At 39.0% G+C, this 16,255-nt stretch overlaps 1 protein-coding gene across 2 annotated transcripts; it reads right to left on the bottom strand.

Moving 5' to 3' along the window:
* Positions 1-559: 559 nt before the first annotated feature.
* tbc1d23 (TBC1 domain family, member 23) lies at positions 560-15,303 on the bottom strand. Of its 2 annotated transcripts, XM_047374579.1 has the most exons (19): positions 15,227-15,303; positions 14,147-14,255; positions 11,811-11,916; positions 10,936-11,140; positions 10,732-10,855; positions 10,510-10,634; positions 10,385-10,431; positions 10,192-10,295; positions 9,942-10,064; positions 9,740-9,832; positions 9,483-9,653; positions 9,211-9,253; positions 8,921-9,027; positions 7,705-7,847; positions 7,447-7,491; positions 3,905-3,993; positions 3,696-3,831; positions 3,343-3,537; positions 560-2,310 (listed from the first exon to the last, which is right to left on the bottom strand). In XM_047374579.1, the coding sequence occupies exons 1-19, from the start codon at positions 15,259-15,261 to the stop codon at positions 2,226-2,228; spliced, it is 2,085 nt and encodes a 694-aa protein (XP_047230535.1). In that variant the 5' UTR covers positions 15,262-15,303; the 3' UTR covers positions 560-2,225. The 2 variants fall into 2 exon arrangements, with proteins under 2 accessions (XP_047230535.1, XP_047230536.1); XM_047374580.1 differs by lacking the exon at positions 7,447-7,491 and having other exon boundaries at positions 15,227-15,301.
* Between the last annotated feature and the right edge of the window lie 952 nt (positions 15,304-16,255).

The raw sequence follows: 16,255 nt of genomic DNA, 5'->3' as shown, positions 1-16,255 counted from the left end.
AGAGTTGGACTGCTTACATTTCTCTGCTCAAACATGGTGAAGCAGCTAAAACAACATATTAGCTGTATAAACATGTGCAAACCGGTACAAAAGAAATATTCAGGTAAAATCCAACCGGTTGTTATACCCACGTGACAACTTATAGTTCCTTATTACATCTAACCCAAACTACTTATAGATGTGCTTAAAATATACTCATTTTCATTCTGTGCAAAGGAATTCCTCCACCTCCTCCGCACCCTAAACGTAGGAAGGCCTGTTTTCTTTTAAGATGTCTTCATGCTGCTTAGGAGTTATGCATTGACTGAGATCTAGCAACAGTGACAATGCCAAAAAGGCCTGGTTCTCCAACGACTACCTTACAGTTCTTCATTCATATTTAACAAACACCAGGTCACGGTAAACTTGCCGGGATGTCCACAACTGAGGCCCATAAATTTGTTTAAAAGGTGACCTCAGAAGCTTAGATGGATGGGCAGCAGCTCATGGAAGGGTGGTCCTGCTCCCCCCCAACTACATATACATTAATGGAACATTTTCAAAAAAACATGTCTACAAATGCAGTCCAATAGTCTCCATTTATTAAAAACGGAAATGTTTAGAAAATTATAGCAGTACAGTAAGGTGCAAAGTAATTATACTTGTTTCATTTCAACATAGTGGTTGCCATCCTGTTAACGATGTTAAAGAGTGACATAAAGACTCCCGGTCGAGGAAGTTCCCGTCAGCGGGCATACGGAAAACTGGCAAATGAACAAGTTGCAACACAATAAATGGGTAATACAAGAATGGATTGGATTGAAAGGTGATTAGTATGATTAAAAATAAATACAATTCAGAAACTGAAATTTTCACTCAAATGGCTGCTCCATGCTGCCTGCACAGGTAAGCTTAAAGCAAATGAATAAGTAAGCAAGAGCAAATGTGAGGAGAGAGTTTAAGATGAGAAAAGAAACCGCGTGTTACTGGTTAATGTTGCCACTGCTGGTGTCTAAAATGACTTCACAGCTATGAGGCCAGAGGCAACGGTGGCAAGCACACGCATGATGCTCGGTTTTGACAATTACAACTGAAAAATACAAACAGATCGGAAAACATAACCAGTCAGTTTATAGTTTAGTGCTTCTGGGAGCAAAGCATAGTCCTCATTACTACAACACATTTCCTATGTGAGCCAAGGAGGGAAACATAGCAAGAAAAGCCCAGTGATCTTATCTGAGGAACTCAACTGCATAATAAACTGAATGAGATGGAAAGAATACGGAGTTTCTCAGGCTTTCAGTTACAATCACTGGACCTCTTGGAGTGATCCTAGCATAGCCCTGAGGGGCTGTGGAGGCCATTTTCTGAGAGCTACATCAAACTGTTGGAGACGTGGTCAATTCAGCGCAATATTTAGGAGCTGAGAATAAACTAGACCACGGAAACACACACTGTAGGAACAAGATGTCTGAATCCGCTTTAACTGGTTCCAGTTTCTTGCTATATTCTAATGATCAGGATATGCTTTCATAATGACATTGCCAATGTCTGTTTTGACATAGCAGTCCACACAATATATACATTAGATATTTATAAACACCCTCCAATAACTTCTTTTTAAGGCTACCTGATGGAAAAGGGCAAAAATGAACCCAAAAAAAAAAAAAGCAGGAAACTCTTGTGCCAGCATTAGCGTTTCTTCTTCAGGACCTAGATCTTTACGTCTTAGCTCAGCTGACGTATTCTTACTGGAATGACGAATAATTTGGTCAGTGTGTAAAGCAAAATGCAAAACCAATCACAAGAAAACAAGTTAGTTTGAGCTAAGATGCTCGAGTCAAATCAAAGGGTCAGTTATGTATGGGTTTTAGAGATTTACCGCTGCCTGGCCAGTATGCTACGTTAAGACCAGAGCAACATCAAAGCCAAACTGCACTGTAATAGCATCTCTAAGAAAGAACACACAACATAACCAATATTTCTTAAATTAGTCACTGGTAATGGTTGGATGACTGTGGAGCACCTAAGTATTTGGGCACAAGAAGCCTGAACCACAGGTCTGCTGATGGCGGTCTGTCCAAATGTCCCATAGACGGAGACACAGAGCGTCCGAGTCAAACACTGCACTGGGATCTGTCCAGGAGGGAGGACACCCAAAGGGAGAGCGAGAGGTGACAACTCTTCTTACAGTTTATGTCATCTGCTGTTACTACAACCTCCTTTCAGGACTCCATCGTCTCCATTTACGAGCTCTCCAGAGCGTCTAATACTTTCATAATCTGCTGCTTGATGACTTTAGTGGCGTCGCCTGCGTTTGGTATCAAATATCTGGAGGAGAATGAAAATATTAGATTAGCTTCATGTAAATACTGGAAATGTATTTTATCTGTTAGGAGTGATTAAAGATACAAAGTGATTTCAAGCCTCTTTACAGTTTCCCAGATATATTTGACAATACTGGCCATTATTAATGTAATATTCCTATCCAGAGATATAGCGCCTCGCTAAATGATCAATACCTCTTGAACTTTTCACATTTGGCCATATTACCATTACCAACACAACCTTCAATGCATGTCATTGGGATTTTGTGTAAAAGACCAACAAAAAGTTGTACATATTAAAGTGGAAAGAAAATTATAAATATTTTGTTACCAATAAAAAGGTCTGAAAGCTGTGTCTTAAGGTTGTATTCATCAAGTATTCATCCACTCTGCTATCCCTACATAAAATTCATGGTTTATTATAAAAAAAGATCTCAAGCTTTCAATATTTCTTGGTAACTGGAGGAGCTGCTGTGATCGACAGCTTAGGTGGGAGATTCTTCAGTATTATCGGCACCATTAATCTGCAATCTACAAATCTGGGCTATATGGAAGAGTGGCGAGACGAAAGTCATAAGGAGTCCTGCTCATAATCTGCCACAAGCCAGGTAGGGGACACAGCAAGCACATGGATGAAAGTGTTTAAAAAGCAAAGTTCATGGTGGAAATCAAATGCCGCACATCACCCCTAAGACACTGTTCCCATGCTGAAACATGGTGGTGGCAGCAACATACAGTGGGTACCACAGCAGGGACAGGGAAGCTGATGGAAATATGGCTAAATACAGAGAAAGTTTCCCCTATAATCAGCTAGAGGCTGCAGAGGACTTGGGACTTTTTTACTTGCAATGTAAGAAAAAAGGATATTAAAGCATTAATGTGACACCCCTCTTCCTGCACTTTGAAAGCAGAAAAACACCACACATTTGTATTTTCAGTTGTGTTCATAATACAATGTGTATCCTGATGTCTCGGTAAGCTGCTTAAATTAAAAATTGTATAAAAAAAAAAAAAATGTTTATCTGCACAGGATCACCTTTCAACTGCAGATATTTCCACTCCAGCTGAATTGTTGGTTCCGAATTTGAAAGTAATAAGTTCTGGGTGCTTCTTTTTGGATGTGATCTTCACCACAGAGCTCAGCGCTTGTCTGGACTGGATGTAAGCGAATCCTTTTCTGGAGGCAATCTCTCTAAGGCAGTACATGTGGGTCGCTGTGATCAACAAGTGACTGAAAAACACACAAAAATCACAGAGTCAGAGTTCAAGAAGCAGGACTTCTCATTTCTTCCTTTTTTCTCAAAGAAGCTGAATGTCTGTTGTCTAAAAAGGAAGGATGTTGTCATATGAACCGTTTCACAGGAAAAACACAGAAATTGACCGGCTCACCTGGGAAACATGTGACCGGTTTCTTTAACCTCATTACAGGGAATGCGGTGTTTTACATCTGGCTTGTTCATCCACGTCTGAATGTTCACAATCTCTTTTCGGTCATCATCTGACATCGAGGAGCTGTCAATCTCATCTGCGAGGACAAAGCATGCTGCTTTTTTGATTTCTTAAACAGATGTTTCCACCAGACTTTAACCAGCATTTACCTGTGTCATTCTCCTCTTCGTCACCAATGCTAAAGACGGGCTTCACCCCCCGGTAAGGTTTACCAACGCGGTCGCTGCTGCTCACGTGTCTGTTTGCAGAAGGAAACAGAGCGGAAACTTTCACAAACAGAAGACACCTGGTCTCTACACAAAAAGCAATGACATGAAAACTCTCAGTCGGCTGGGAAAACCGTGAGCCCTTTAGTGCCACAGGTTTTGCTGTTGAATATGAAAAAAGTTAAGCAAGACATTTGCAGATTTATCTCATTGCAGATTAGCACATATATGATATTCAGGGCTATTTATCAATGAATCACAGCATCGCTTTTGCTTGTAACATTCTGTATAGCCCTGACTATCATGTAAGAAAACACTGAAATGGAAAGAGGAACTACAGGCGCATCTCAAATTAGATTTGTTCTAGTAATTAAATTCAGAAAGTGAAACTCACTGATTCAATGCACACATAGCAATGTATTTTAAGCATTTATTTCTGTTTAATGTGATTATTATGGATCACAGGTAGTGAAAGGCCAAAGTTCTGTTTAATCAGATGGTTTGAAAGTTACATAAAACCAGAAAAAGAGAAGCTTTAATAAAGACATTGTTATTTTATGGCTTACACAATCACGGGGAGCAGTGCTGACTGGACAGATGTCCAGACGGTCATTGATACCCTCCACAAGGAGCGTGAGCCACAAAGAGTCATTGCTAAAGAAGCTGGTTGTTTACAGAAATCTGCGTTCAAGCATATTCAATAAAAGTTGAGTGGAAGGAAAAAGTGCAGAAGTAAAGAGAGCACAAGCAACAAGGATAACCCCAGTTTTGAGATGATTGTGAAGCAAAGCCCATTCAAGACTCAGAGAGAGAATCCCACAGTGTGGACTACAGGTAAAGACAAAGCTTCAAGATTCACCATTCACTGATATATCCAGGACATACATCTGCTACAAACGTGCGGTTCCTTGTGTTAAGCCACATACAGACCAGAGACATCAGAAGAATCTGCACTGTTGCTTAGTGGTCCAAAGTCCTCTTATCAAATGAAAGTAAATGTTACAGAATCCTAGCCTTGAGGTCCAGTGTGAAGTTTCCACAGTTAGTGATGATATGGGGAGCCATGTCATCTGCTGGTGTTGGTCCACTGGGGTTAATCAACTCAAAGGTCAGCGCAGCTGCTCGATTTCTTAGAGCACGTCATGCTTCCTACTGCATAGAAATGCTGATTTCATTTTCCAGCAGGACATGGCACCCCATAGAGAATCTATGGGGTATTGTCAAGAAGATGATAAGAGACACCAGATCAACAATGTAGACGAGCTGAAGGTCAGAGTAAAGCAACCTGGGCTTTCTGAAAACCTTAGCAGAACCATAGGCTGATCGCCTCCCTGTCACACTGCATGATGCAATAATTCATACAAAAAGGGGACAACCAAGTACTCAATGTACAGTACATGAAGATACTTTATTGATCCAAATTAACTGAAATAAATGCTTGAATTATATCACCATTTTGACCTGAATTACTGAAATAAATGAACCTTTCAACAATACTGTAATATATTGAGATGCACCTGTGTGTGGTACATCTTGAAAGCAAACAACTGAAGCTGACCCTGAAATGCCTCCGTCTCTCAAAGAAAGACAAAAGATTCAGTAAGTTGTGAATGTAAAGATGATTGAATACTTTGTTAAAGCCTGCAGCTTCTGTGAATGTTGTTAGTGAAAGCATGAAAAACAGATCTTAAGACATGTTATACAGAGCCTGCCCCTCGCTGCATGGGAATGTACAGGTCCTTCTCAAAATATTAGCATATTGTGATAAAGTTCATTATTTTCCATAATGTCATGATGAAAATTTAACATTCATATATTTTAGATTCATTGCACACTAACTGAAATATTTCAGGTCTTTTATTGTCTTAATACGGATGATTTTGGCATACAGCTCATGAAAACCCAAAATTCCTATCTCACAAAATTAGCATATCATTAAAAGGGTCTCTAAACGAGCTATGAACCTAATCATCTGAATCAACAAGTTAACTCTAAACACCTGCAAAAGATTCCTGAGGCCTTTAAAACTCCCAGCCTGGTTCATTACTCAAAACCCCAATCATGGGTAAGACTGCTGACCTGACTGCTGTCCAGAAGGCCACTATTGACACCCTCAAGCAAGAGGGTAAGACACAGAAAGACATTTCTGTACGAATAGGCTGTTCCCAGAGTGCTGTATCAAGGCACCTCAGTGGGAAGTCTGTGGGAAGGAAAAAGTGTGGCAGAAAACGCTGCACAACGAGAAGAGGTGACCAGACCCTGAGAAAGATTGTGAAGGGCCGATTCCAGACCTTGGGGGACCTGCGGAAGCAGTGGACTGAGTCTGGAGTAGAAACATCCAGAGCCACCGTGCACAGGCGTGTGCAGGAAATGGGCTACAGGTGCCGCATTCCCCAGGTCAAGCCACTTTTGAACCAGAAACAGCGGCAGAAGCGCCTGACCTGGGCTACAGAGAAGCAGCACTGGACTGTTGCTCAGTGGTCCAAAGTACTTTTTTTGGATGAAAGCAAATTCTGCATGTCATTCGGAAATCAAGGTGCCAGAGTCTGGAGGAAGACTGGGGAGAAGGAAATGCCAAAATGCCAGAAGTCCAGTGTCAAGTACCCACAGTCAGTGATGGTCTGGGGTGCCGTGTCAGCTGCTGGTGTTGGTCCACTGTGTTTTATCAAGGGCAGGGTCAATGCAGCTAGCTATCAGGAGATTTTGGAGCACTTCATGCTTCCATCTGCTGAAAAGCTTTATGGAGATGAACATTTCATTTTTCAGCACAACCTGGCACCTGCTCACAGTGCCAAAACCACTGGTAAATGGTTTACTGACCATGGTATCACTGCGCTCAATTGGCCTGCCAACTCTCCTGACCTGAACCCCATAGAGAATCTGTGGGATATTGTGAAGAGAACGTTGAGAGACTCAAGACCCAACACTCTGGATGAGCTAAAGGCCGCTATCGAAGCATCCTGGGCCTCCATAAGACCTCAGCAGTGCCACAGGCTGATTGCCTCCATGCCACGCCGCATTGAAGCAGTCATTTCTGCAAAAGGATTCCCGACCAAGTATTGAGTGCATAACTGTACATGATTATTTGAAGGTTGACGTTTTTTGTATTAAAAACACTTTTCTTTTATTGGTCGGATGAAATATGCTAATTTTGTGAGATAGGAATTTTGGGTTTTCATGAGCTGTATGCCAAAATCATCCGTATTAAGACAATAAAAGACCTGAAATATTTCAGTTAGTGTGCAATGAATCTAAAATATATGAATGTTAAATTTTCATCATGACATTATGGAAAATAATGAACTTTGTCACAATATGCTAATTATTTGAGAAGGACCTGTATAGTGTTATGTTACGTTATGAGTGAGCAGAGTAGGCAGAGATGTTGGTACTAAGCATGCTTGAATGTGTCTCGGGGGACAGGTGCACTTCTGTAGCCAGTGGGCATGCTCGAGACAGACAGCTCGATATTTAGGAGCTCTTACCGATCTGGAATCACCTTCTCTGGCCAAGGCAGATTCAAAGATATTCTAGTATAGAATAAGGCACATGCACTTATGAATTGATTATTTAGCTTTTATTGAACAGACTAGATTTAAATCTTAATTATGTGTTCAGTCATGATTAAAAATGTACTGGATCACAACAAAAAGATGCACAGAAAATTAAACAAGTTACAGCAGGAGAGTGTTACAATGAAGGAGTTAATGGATAAGCATTTAGAGAAAGACCAAGGTACCTACCTGTCTACAGGTGCGGATGTGTTCTCAATGAAGCTAATCATCTTCTCCTTCACGTTAACCGACTTGGACTTGAGAGCAAAAGTCATTTTATTGACCAGAGACTTCACACCTTTGCCGTCCCCAGGGCTGCTCAAAGACTCTCCCTGTCGTTGGAAAAACCAAGAATAGAGTGTTTTAAAAACGGATTCATATCACTTAGAGGATCTTGTATTTTGTTACAACCAGAAGTCTATTTTATTGGGATTTTTTTGTGACACCAACACAAAATTGGCTGATCAGTGATAGGTTGGAAAAAGATGCACTGTCCTCAAATTTTCTTTCAAATAAAAATCTGAAAAGTGTGGCATGCATTTTGATTCAGACCCTTTAACTGCTTTTTGTGTCCCTAAAGAAAAAAAGCATCACCTACATATGTTTTGGCAAACAGAAAAAAGGAATACCGTGGCTCTCCTTCAACAGTGGGTTCCTTCATGCCACTCTTCCATAAAGGCCAGATTTGTGAATTGCAGGACTAATAGTGGTGCCCACTGGACAGATTTTCCCACCTGAGCTGCGGATCTCTGCAACTACTCTAAGGTTACCATAGGCCTCTTGGCTGCTTCTCTTCTCCGATTATTGCTCTTCTTGCCAGGTCTGTCAGTTTAGGTGGACGGCCATGTCTTGGTAAGTTTAAGGTTGTCTCAAACTCAACTTTCAGTAGGGATTCAACGGTGCTCACAGAAATGTTGGCGCATCCTTCTTTGATGATAATAATTTAAGATCAGTCATATTGGATGGAGAGCAATATTTAAACATCAAAGTCTTGGCACCTAATTCTCCATTGAATTTAGATGTTGACTGGGTCATTCTGCAATAGGTTTAGAATGAACTAAACCAGTCTATTGCAGCTCCTGCTGTATGTTTATTGTGGTGAACCTCGACCCCAGTCCAAGTCTTTTGCAGCCTCTAACAGGGTTTCCTACCCTGTAAATAGCTTTAATCATCTTCCTAATAACTCAGATTTCTTTTAAAATAGCGAAATAAACACATTAGTATCCAACACTTTTCTGTGTTTAGTTTCCTTCCACTTCGGTTACACGCTACTATGTGTTGGTCTAGTACATAAAATCCCATTAAAAGACACAGAAGTTGGTTATGTAATAACATTCTAGGAGTATGAGTCAGGTAGCTAAGATCTTTGTGAGAAACTGGGCGTCCTCCTTTCTATCCCACCTACATCAACAGAGCTGAGGCTGCTGTGAGATCCAGATGTGCTGACTATCCAGTTCATGTAAGAGGAGTCGAGGCCTTCAACATTCATGTCTACCAGGTGCTTCTGGAGGGCTACAAACGGCACAAATATTTGGTTTAGTTTGATGCTGTAATGGTTTCACAGCAATTTATTTTTAAATGATTTTGAAACCACCACAGTAATGTTGAATTTCTGCAACATGTACACCGCTGCAAAATATTTTAACCTAGAAACAAATGTAGGAAATTCAATGTACATGACTTTAACCTACTCACCCATAAAGCCTCCCTTTGCAATGCTCACATATTCTCTGCTTTTCTGTAAAAGAAAATCTTTACTTAGCTAAAAATTGAGGTTACCAAACAGGAAAACAATGACAGATAACCCTTTTTGCCTGTATGCTTTTTCATCCTTTACCAAGAAAACTTCAGTATCAGCCAGCCAGCACTGAATAGGGATTTTATTTCATTATTGTGCACTAATTTGTCTTTTTAGACAGCCGTTTGGACAATGGGACATTCTCTGGTGTGCAGCCCCCACCCCTCACCTGGAGGAAATGAGCCAGAACCATGTTCATGTACATGTCCTCCTCTTCTCTCCCGCTGCCCATGAAGCACAGGTGCTCTCCACTAGCGATGGAGCCCGACTCTAAAGACTGCTTCTGTGCCTCCAACAGGGACTTCACAGACAGAGCAAACTCAGAGGGGTTCTGGAGCATCTGTAGGAAAACAATAACATGTTTAGGGAAAAGCATATGCATCACAAACATTTTAAGAAATTTTCACCACTGTTAGCATCTCTCACCAGGTCAGAGTCCAGGTGGAAGGCTGTGGACAGGTGCCCAGCATTGTACTGCTCTGCAGGTCGACAATCCACCACAAAGAAACGTACCCCGTCCTAAAATGCCACATACAGCTTTATTACAGTCTGTGTAAGGACACTGCTTGCTCGGCAAGGGTTAAGTGTTTTCTGGTTGAAATCATGTGTATGTGTTGGTGTCACTGACCTGCTGAAGCTGGTTGGCCTGCAGGATTTCAGGGACAGACACAGGGAGGCATAGAGCCTGACTCAGGTCAGTTTCCTCTTCTTTAAGAGCCACCAGGCTGCTACCAAAAAGATTCTGATTCATCTAACATCACAAAGATGGGAAAAACAAGCTCTTTCAGAACGCTGCTTTAACTAGACCATTTTCTTACCGAGCTCTATTGGATCTCGTGACATGTTTCAAGGACACTAATCTGTACATGAAGCTTTACCTTTCTCAGTGACAGAGGAGTTTTGCTCTGGTAATGCTGAGCCAATGAAAACAAATCTTCAATGTCTTCTGCTTCCAGGAGAGAAGGAGATGTTTCCAACGTTTCTGTAACAAAGAGCGTCTCAAATCAGTCCACTTAAAAAACAGCTGAATGCAGAACAAATCTAAACATGATATCAGGCTAACAAACTGACTGATGATGTCCTCTTTGCTGCCTCCAAATTGTGCAAGGATGGTCTCTCTGGGGGTGAATAAACACATGTTCAGAGCAGAAACGAAGGTGGTAACAATCATATGGCTTCCACTAACAGATACGCACTTGGCATTGAGAAGGATGATGAGCATGAGGAAGAAGATGAAGAAAGGATCAGCCTGTTGGAGGTATGAGTCCCACAAGGCCTGAGTAACTTCAGGCTTGCAGTGACTGGAAAACAGACTGCCCAGCTAAAAGACAAATAAGCAAAACACAGTTGAGATAATGAGACAATGCTACGGAGAGAACAGCATCATTTGACCTGTCTGTCATAAAGTCTTGCCATACCCAGTTGATAGCATAGGAGTCCGGTGTGATCTTTTTGGTGTCCAGAAAGGAGCACAGCTCCGGCTCATGATACTGTAGCAACAGTCTGTAAAGGTGGAAGGGTCGTCCGTTCGGCACACACTCCCTGAAATGAAAACACCAGGCTGATATTAAAGTTTGCCATGTGAGTGAGGATGAAAACACAGCCAGGGTAAGGAGATTTACCTGGGGATGTATTTGTTGATGATGGCGTAGAAACAGTTGTAGAGGTCGCTGCGGGGTAACTTTAGCCTCAGCAGTGGTTTGAGCAAGTGAGGCAAGCTGAGCTCCGGGGTGAAGGTAATGTTGCGGGACTTGCAGTAGAAAGTGATGACCGACTCGACATCAGACACCATTTGACTCCTCTCTTCCTCTGAAACTCCCAGCTGGTCTAAACATGGTAGGCAAGGAGGGAGGTTTAATAACTTTACTTTCAAGCCGGATTAACATGTTTATCCACACGTTGCAGTAGAAAAAAAAAAAAAAGAGACTAGTTCTCTTAATTATTAAAACAGAAAACAAAATCCCTGGAAAACAATATCAGGGTCTTATTTTATCTATAAGAGATTTAATTTTGAGCCTCACTAGATCTGGTGGATGTCAGGAGGTCAGCCTCATGAAAGAACTTTTTCTATGAAGCCTTGATAATCATCTCAGAATGAGACCGTAGGTAAAATTCAGCCAAAAGCTTCCCCACCTCACGCTTTAAAGAAAGCATCTCATTTCCAACAGCTACATGACTGCTTTACAGCAGCACATTATTCAAGAGTAGCATTCAGACATATGGCCTTCACCAGACAATAGTTCCTGTTTTTGACCCCTATTTAAAGGCTAACACTAAATAATAATCATTTGAACAGTGATAACCCGAGCTTTCATTTCAGATTTAGTTTTTCTGCATTTGTCAGATTTTGTTTGAAAACAATAAAAATCCAAAAAGTCAAAAATATTAAGAATGCTAAGAAGCGTCATTCTCTTGCTGTCTTCATGTCACGTATTTTTTACTTATACATAAAATCTACAAGTAAGGAATCTGGCAATGTGCACAGTAGTTTACTCACCAATCAGCTGTTGACTACGATTGTGAATGAGCGTCTGTTCTGGTAAATCGAGCACACCGTCCCATGGAGACAGACTGTCTCCTTTTCCACAGACGTTCAGAGCAATCTGTCACCACAAAACAGATGAGATCCTAAGAGATCAGCCCATGGGTGAAATATAGCATGTAGTAAAGAGGAAAAAAAATATTTATCTCAATTCTTGATATTTCTTTTATACTATCCAATAGCTAGCTTTATTACCACCTGCAAAAGAGTTGGCAATTAAAAAATGCAACAGTTAAAGGATCTGGCATAAGGCAGAGAAACTAAGAAAATATAAAATCATAAAATATTGTTTCGGTAATATCTAACGGATAAAACACTTAACACTTCCTGAGAACTTGTCACCAAACTGTGGTTTTCTTCAAGTTAGACATTAGGACCTTCCTTCAAAAAAGTGATTTTTTTTTTTATGATTTCTCCATAAACTGTATATTTCTACAGACAATTCAGACAATGTAAGACCTGCACAACCATATAAATAAATGGTCATCGATAAAACAAAAGTAAACTAGAACTGCAAGCAGTTATAAAAGGGTTCCAACCCCAAACAAGTCCACTGCCTCTCCCAGCACGCCACGTAAATAAGGAAAGGTCAACACCGTCCGGACAGTTTCCACTCGGTTTACTGATAAAGATTATGATGGTTGAGTTGCTTAATGTATTAAATGATGCCTATGTTCTTAGAATGGCTTTTAGCTTTATTACAAAGTTTAACATTTATTCAAAATGTCAGTGTTTTTGGTTGCTTATTAAATTAACAACAAAACTTGAAAACCCATCTTTTTTTCTGTACTGTTGCTTAAACATACTTCACACAATAAGAAATATGTTAGGAATGCATTCTTAAAAATCACCAAAGTCTGGACTGAAGGTGTGTCAGAAAGGGGTATATAGGTGACATCAATTGAACATGAAATGCTCGTCTATCCTGTCTGTGGCCTAAGAATGGCTGCTATGAATTCAAATTTTAATCTCAACATTTTGTAGGATTTGTTGTGATAATGATCAGAGAGACAAAACAGACTTTTGCTGTTTTTAATTATTCTATTTTAAGAACTTCCATGTTAAATAAGCGTCTTTAAACATTTACAGTGATACTCAAAATAATTTTATATATTTTATTTACATTAGATATGAGATTTTTAAATGAAAGCCACATACAGATGTCTATTTATAATTGTATTAAAAGAATACAGCTCTGGTCCCCAGGAAGTTAAAGGCCGAAGTAAAGCTGGCGTCAGACAGAGTACATGTATAGAGTTTTATTGGAGAAACAAAGAATCTATATACTATATTTTAAAGTCCAACAGGAACTCAAGTTTGCGTATAGTGCCATACAGGTGTTACACCTCTGGATAAAATATGGCATCACAGAAATGACAGTTTACTTAAAATCTTATTGATATGGTGAATAATATTTAACAGGCTTTATTTTTTTTTAAATATATATATTTGAGGAAGTATCATTAGAAATGTTTGAAGACACTTATTTAATGTTGAAGTTCTAAGTTTCCGTTAGTTAGATTGCGAAAACAGTCCGTTATTGAGTCATGCTTTTATTTTGAATTTGGGTCTGTAAACGCAAATGCCTTGTAGCAAAATGAGCCAAGGCTGCTGCCATATTCCGATCTACCGGAAGTACCAAAAATTACACTGTGAAGGCGTTGAATGATAAAACTGAAGTGGTAAAAATCAAGGCAGTAAATGAAAATGGGCAACGTTAAATTTGATAACCTTACAATTTATAACATTAATATTTCCCATGTTATCATTTTAATGACCTCCAAATTCACGGACTCTACTTTTCACAGAGGCGATATTAATCATGTGTTGGTTTTTACAGCACTCAATTTTACCATGTTCTGTATTCCACACCTTCAGTCCATTATAAGTTAATTTTTGTTACTTTGACCCCTCATAAATAAAAGACAACAAAGGGACCAAGGAATGTAAAACAGAAAGATGGAAATAGATGGGCTCAGGGAAATCCATTGGAGAAAAAAATACAACAGAGATATATTCGAGGAGAAAATATATCAGTGTTTAAGAAATAAAAAGAGCATAATAATAATAAAAAAAAGTATAACAATTTTTTGTGAATATATTTTAGAGGAAATAAATATAAAAAAAATAATAAAAAGAGCTAGGAAATATCTATTAGTAAATTCAAATCAGCCATAAACTAAAGAGAAAATGGAGAGATGTAAAAAAAAAACTAAATTTCATGGCTCATTAATTCATTTGTTAAAGTATTTGTTGGATTAATTAAGGCAGGATTACTCCTCCATGCTTACCTTCCACATCTTGGCTCTATGTTCAACTGAATGATCTTGGATCTGCATGATGCTCTCCATCTCACTGTCTGACCCACCAGAGTCCAGAACTTCAGCTAAATCCTGGTCCCTGGGGTGCAACATCACACAGTTAAAAAAAACAGCAAGATGTTTCCTATAATGCTTCTGTGGAGTTCTTCATTAGTCAAAGATAAAGAGAAGGTATCTTACATAACCCTGAATTGCCACATATGTTTTTTGCTAGCAGACACGCTGAGCAGTGTGGGAAACATATATGCTTTTTTCCTGTAAACAACTGAGTTAAATAATTATTCCTCTAAATGCCAGTTCAACATTATTTTTATTTTCTGACCTCGATGTGAATCAAATGGGGATAACATACATTTCTTGTAATTGATCAATCCAATAACAAAGGTGACTATTTACAGCTGTGGATGATAGCTGTTAAGTAATTTGCGATAGCAAAGAAATTTGGGGTCTATAGACTAATTTACAGAGAAATCAGAGTAATAATAATTAGTTATAACATAAGTTTAATTTGGAAAGAAAACACATTTTTAATAAACCTCTACTTGATAATATCTCAAGAAAAAAAGTTTTACATGATTTTTTTGACAGGTTAAAAGCTTTTATAACTTTATAGCAGTCATCATATCATACAGTCCATTAATAACAGTAATCAGAGCGGCTAGGTTAGGTCTGAGATTGCATTTAAGGAAATGCAGCTAGTTACTAGCATCCTGGCTAACAAATACTTATTTTAGACATATCTGTGGCAAAAATAGATTAATTTTAACATGAACCACAGACATCTTTTCCTAAAGAAGCACTTCACTCTTTGCTCTCCATTTTTTAATCATTCCTTTTATGAGAAGTAACTTGGCTAATTGTTATTATATTAGCAGGCTAGCTACCGTCGCCGAAGATGATTCAGATTTACCATTTACCGTCATGAGATCAGCGACACAAAATTACCTTCAGTTATTTCAAAGGAAAAACGAAATAAATGGAGCCAACACCGCTTCCTGACAGCAGAAATGTATCCTCCACACATCTCAACCCGACAACAGATAGACTCACCAGCTGCCCTGAGCTTCCTCCACGGTATCCGCCATTGTTCTGTTGACAGAGACACGTCACGTACCGTCACCACGGCGGCGACGTCACACACAGCTGTCACTAATGAGCTGCTGAGATTAACCCAGGTAAACGAGTTCAACAGAAACCTTAGTAGAACCCAGACAGTAATTATTTTAGGCTTGCATTAAGAACAGCTTTGACTCCATAACATACAACGCTAAAATCAACTTACTTATTATTTTTATTTTTCAACATACATAGAAATTTAACATATCAGTTATTTTTAGTTTGTTAGAACGGGCCAAGCACAAGAGTACTGAATGACTTAGACCAGGGGTGTCCAATTCACAGCTCGGGGGCCGTTTGCGGCCATTGGACAGATTTTGTGCGGCCCAATAGCAATTCAAGAATGGTACATAATTGCCTCAACAAGCAGTTGATATTGGTGGGAACTTTTGTTTTTGTTTTTCAAATTAGACCATAATTTTAACTGACATCTTAAAATGGAAAATGCTAGAAACAAAAGTATTCATCTTTTAATTAATCCCGCTATTTGCTGTTTTTTAATTTTCATAGAAAACAGGACCGCAACTATCCAGCAAATTATACTTTAAAAGCAGACCAGGGCACACCCAAATCTAAGAGTTTTTTTTTTTTTTTTTAAATAAGCCAAAACCCGGTTTATGTTTTAGAGCTAAGATAATTTTTAGAACCCTTTTTTTTTTTTTTTAAATGGCAGTTTGTTTCACTAAAATGTTGCATGGGGTATTTATTGTTGAGCAATTAAAAATAAATAACAAAATTTGGGGTTTTTAATAATAGATTTTTTTACCAGTACCAGTACCAGAGACTGGTGACCCTCTAAAAATGCATTTAATTATTTCACGCTATACAGAGTGAAATAATTAAATGTATTTTTAGATAGATTATTTTTAAACTTATATGTAATAATTTTTATTTCATCATTTAAAAGGTGTATTTATTTTTTTTTAATGGACCTTTATTTAATTGTACATTTCATAAGTTAAT

Source organism: Girardinichthys multiradiatus, chromosome 9 (genome assembly GCF_021462225.1).
Source record: "Girardinichthys multiradiatus isolate DD_20200921_A chromosome 9, DD_fGirMul_XY1, whole genome shotgun sequence".
NCBI classification, from domain to species: Eukaryota; Metazoa; Chordata; class Actinopteri; order Cyprinodontiformes; family Goodeidae; genus Girardinichthys; species Girardinichthys multiradiatus.
The sequence above is the reverse complement of the archived record's forward strand: the minus strand, read 5'-3'. Positions and strand labels throughout refer to the sequence as shown.

What these genes read in the sequence shown, in the direction of transcription:
- tbc1d23 (XM_047374579.1), bottom strand. Translation starts at nt 15,261, where the DNA reads ATGGCGGATACCGTGGAGGAAGCTCAGGGCAGCTG. An exon ending in GAGGAAGCTCAGGGCAGCTG is followed by an intron (nt 14,256 to 15,226) that starts GTGAGTCTATCT and finishes GTTGCACCCCAG; the next exon opens with GGACCAGGATTTAGCTGAAG. An exon ending in TTCTGGCTCATTTCCTCCAG is followed by an intron (nt 9,254 to 9,482) that starts GTGAGGGGTGGG and finishes TTTCTTTTACAG; the next exon opens with AAAAGCAGAGAATATGTGAG.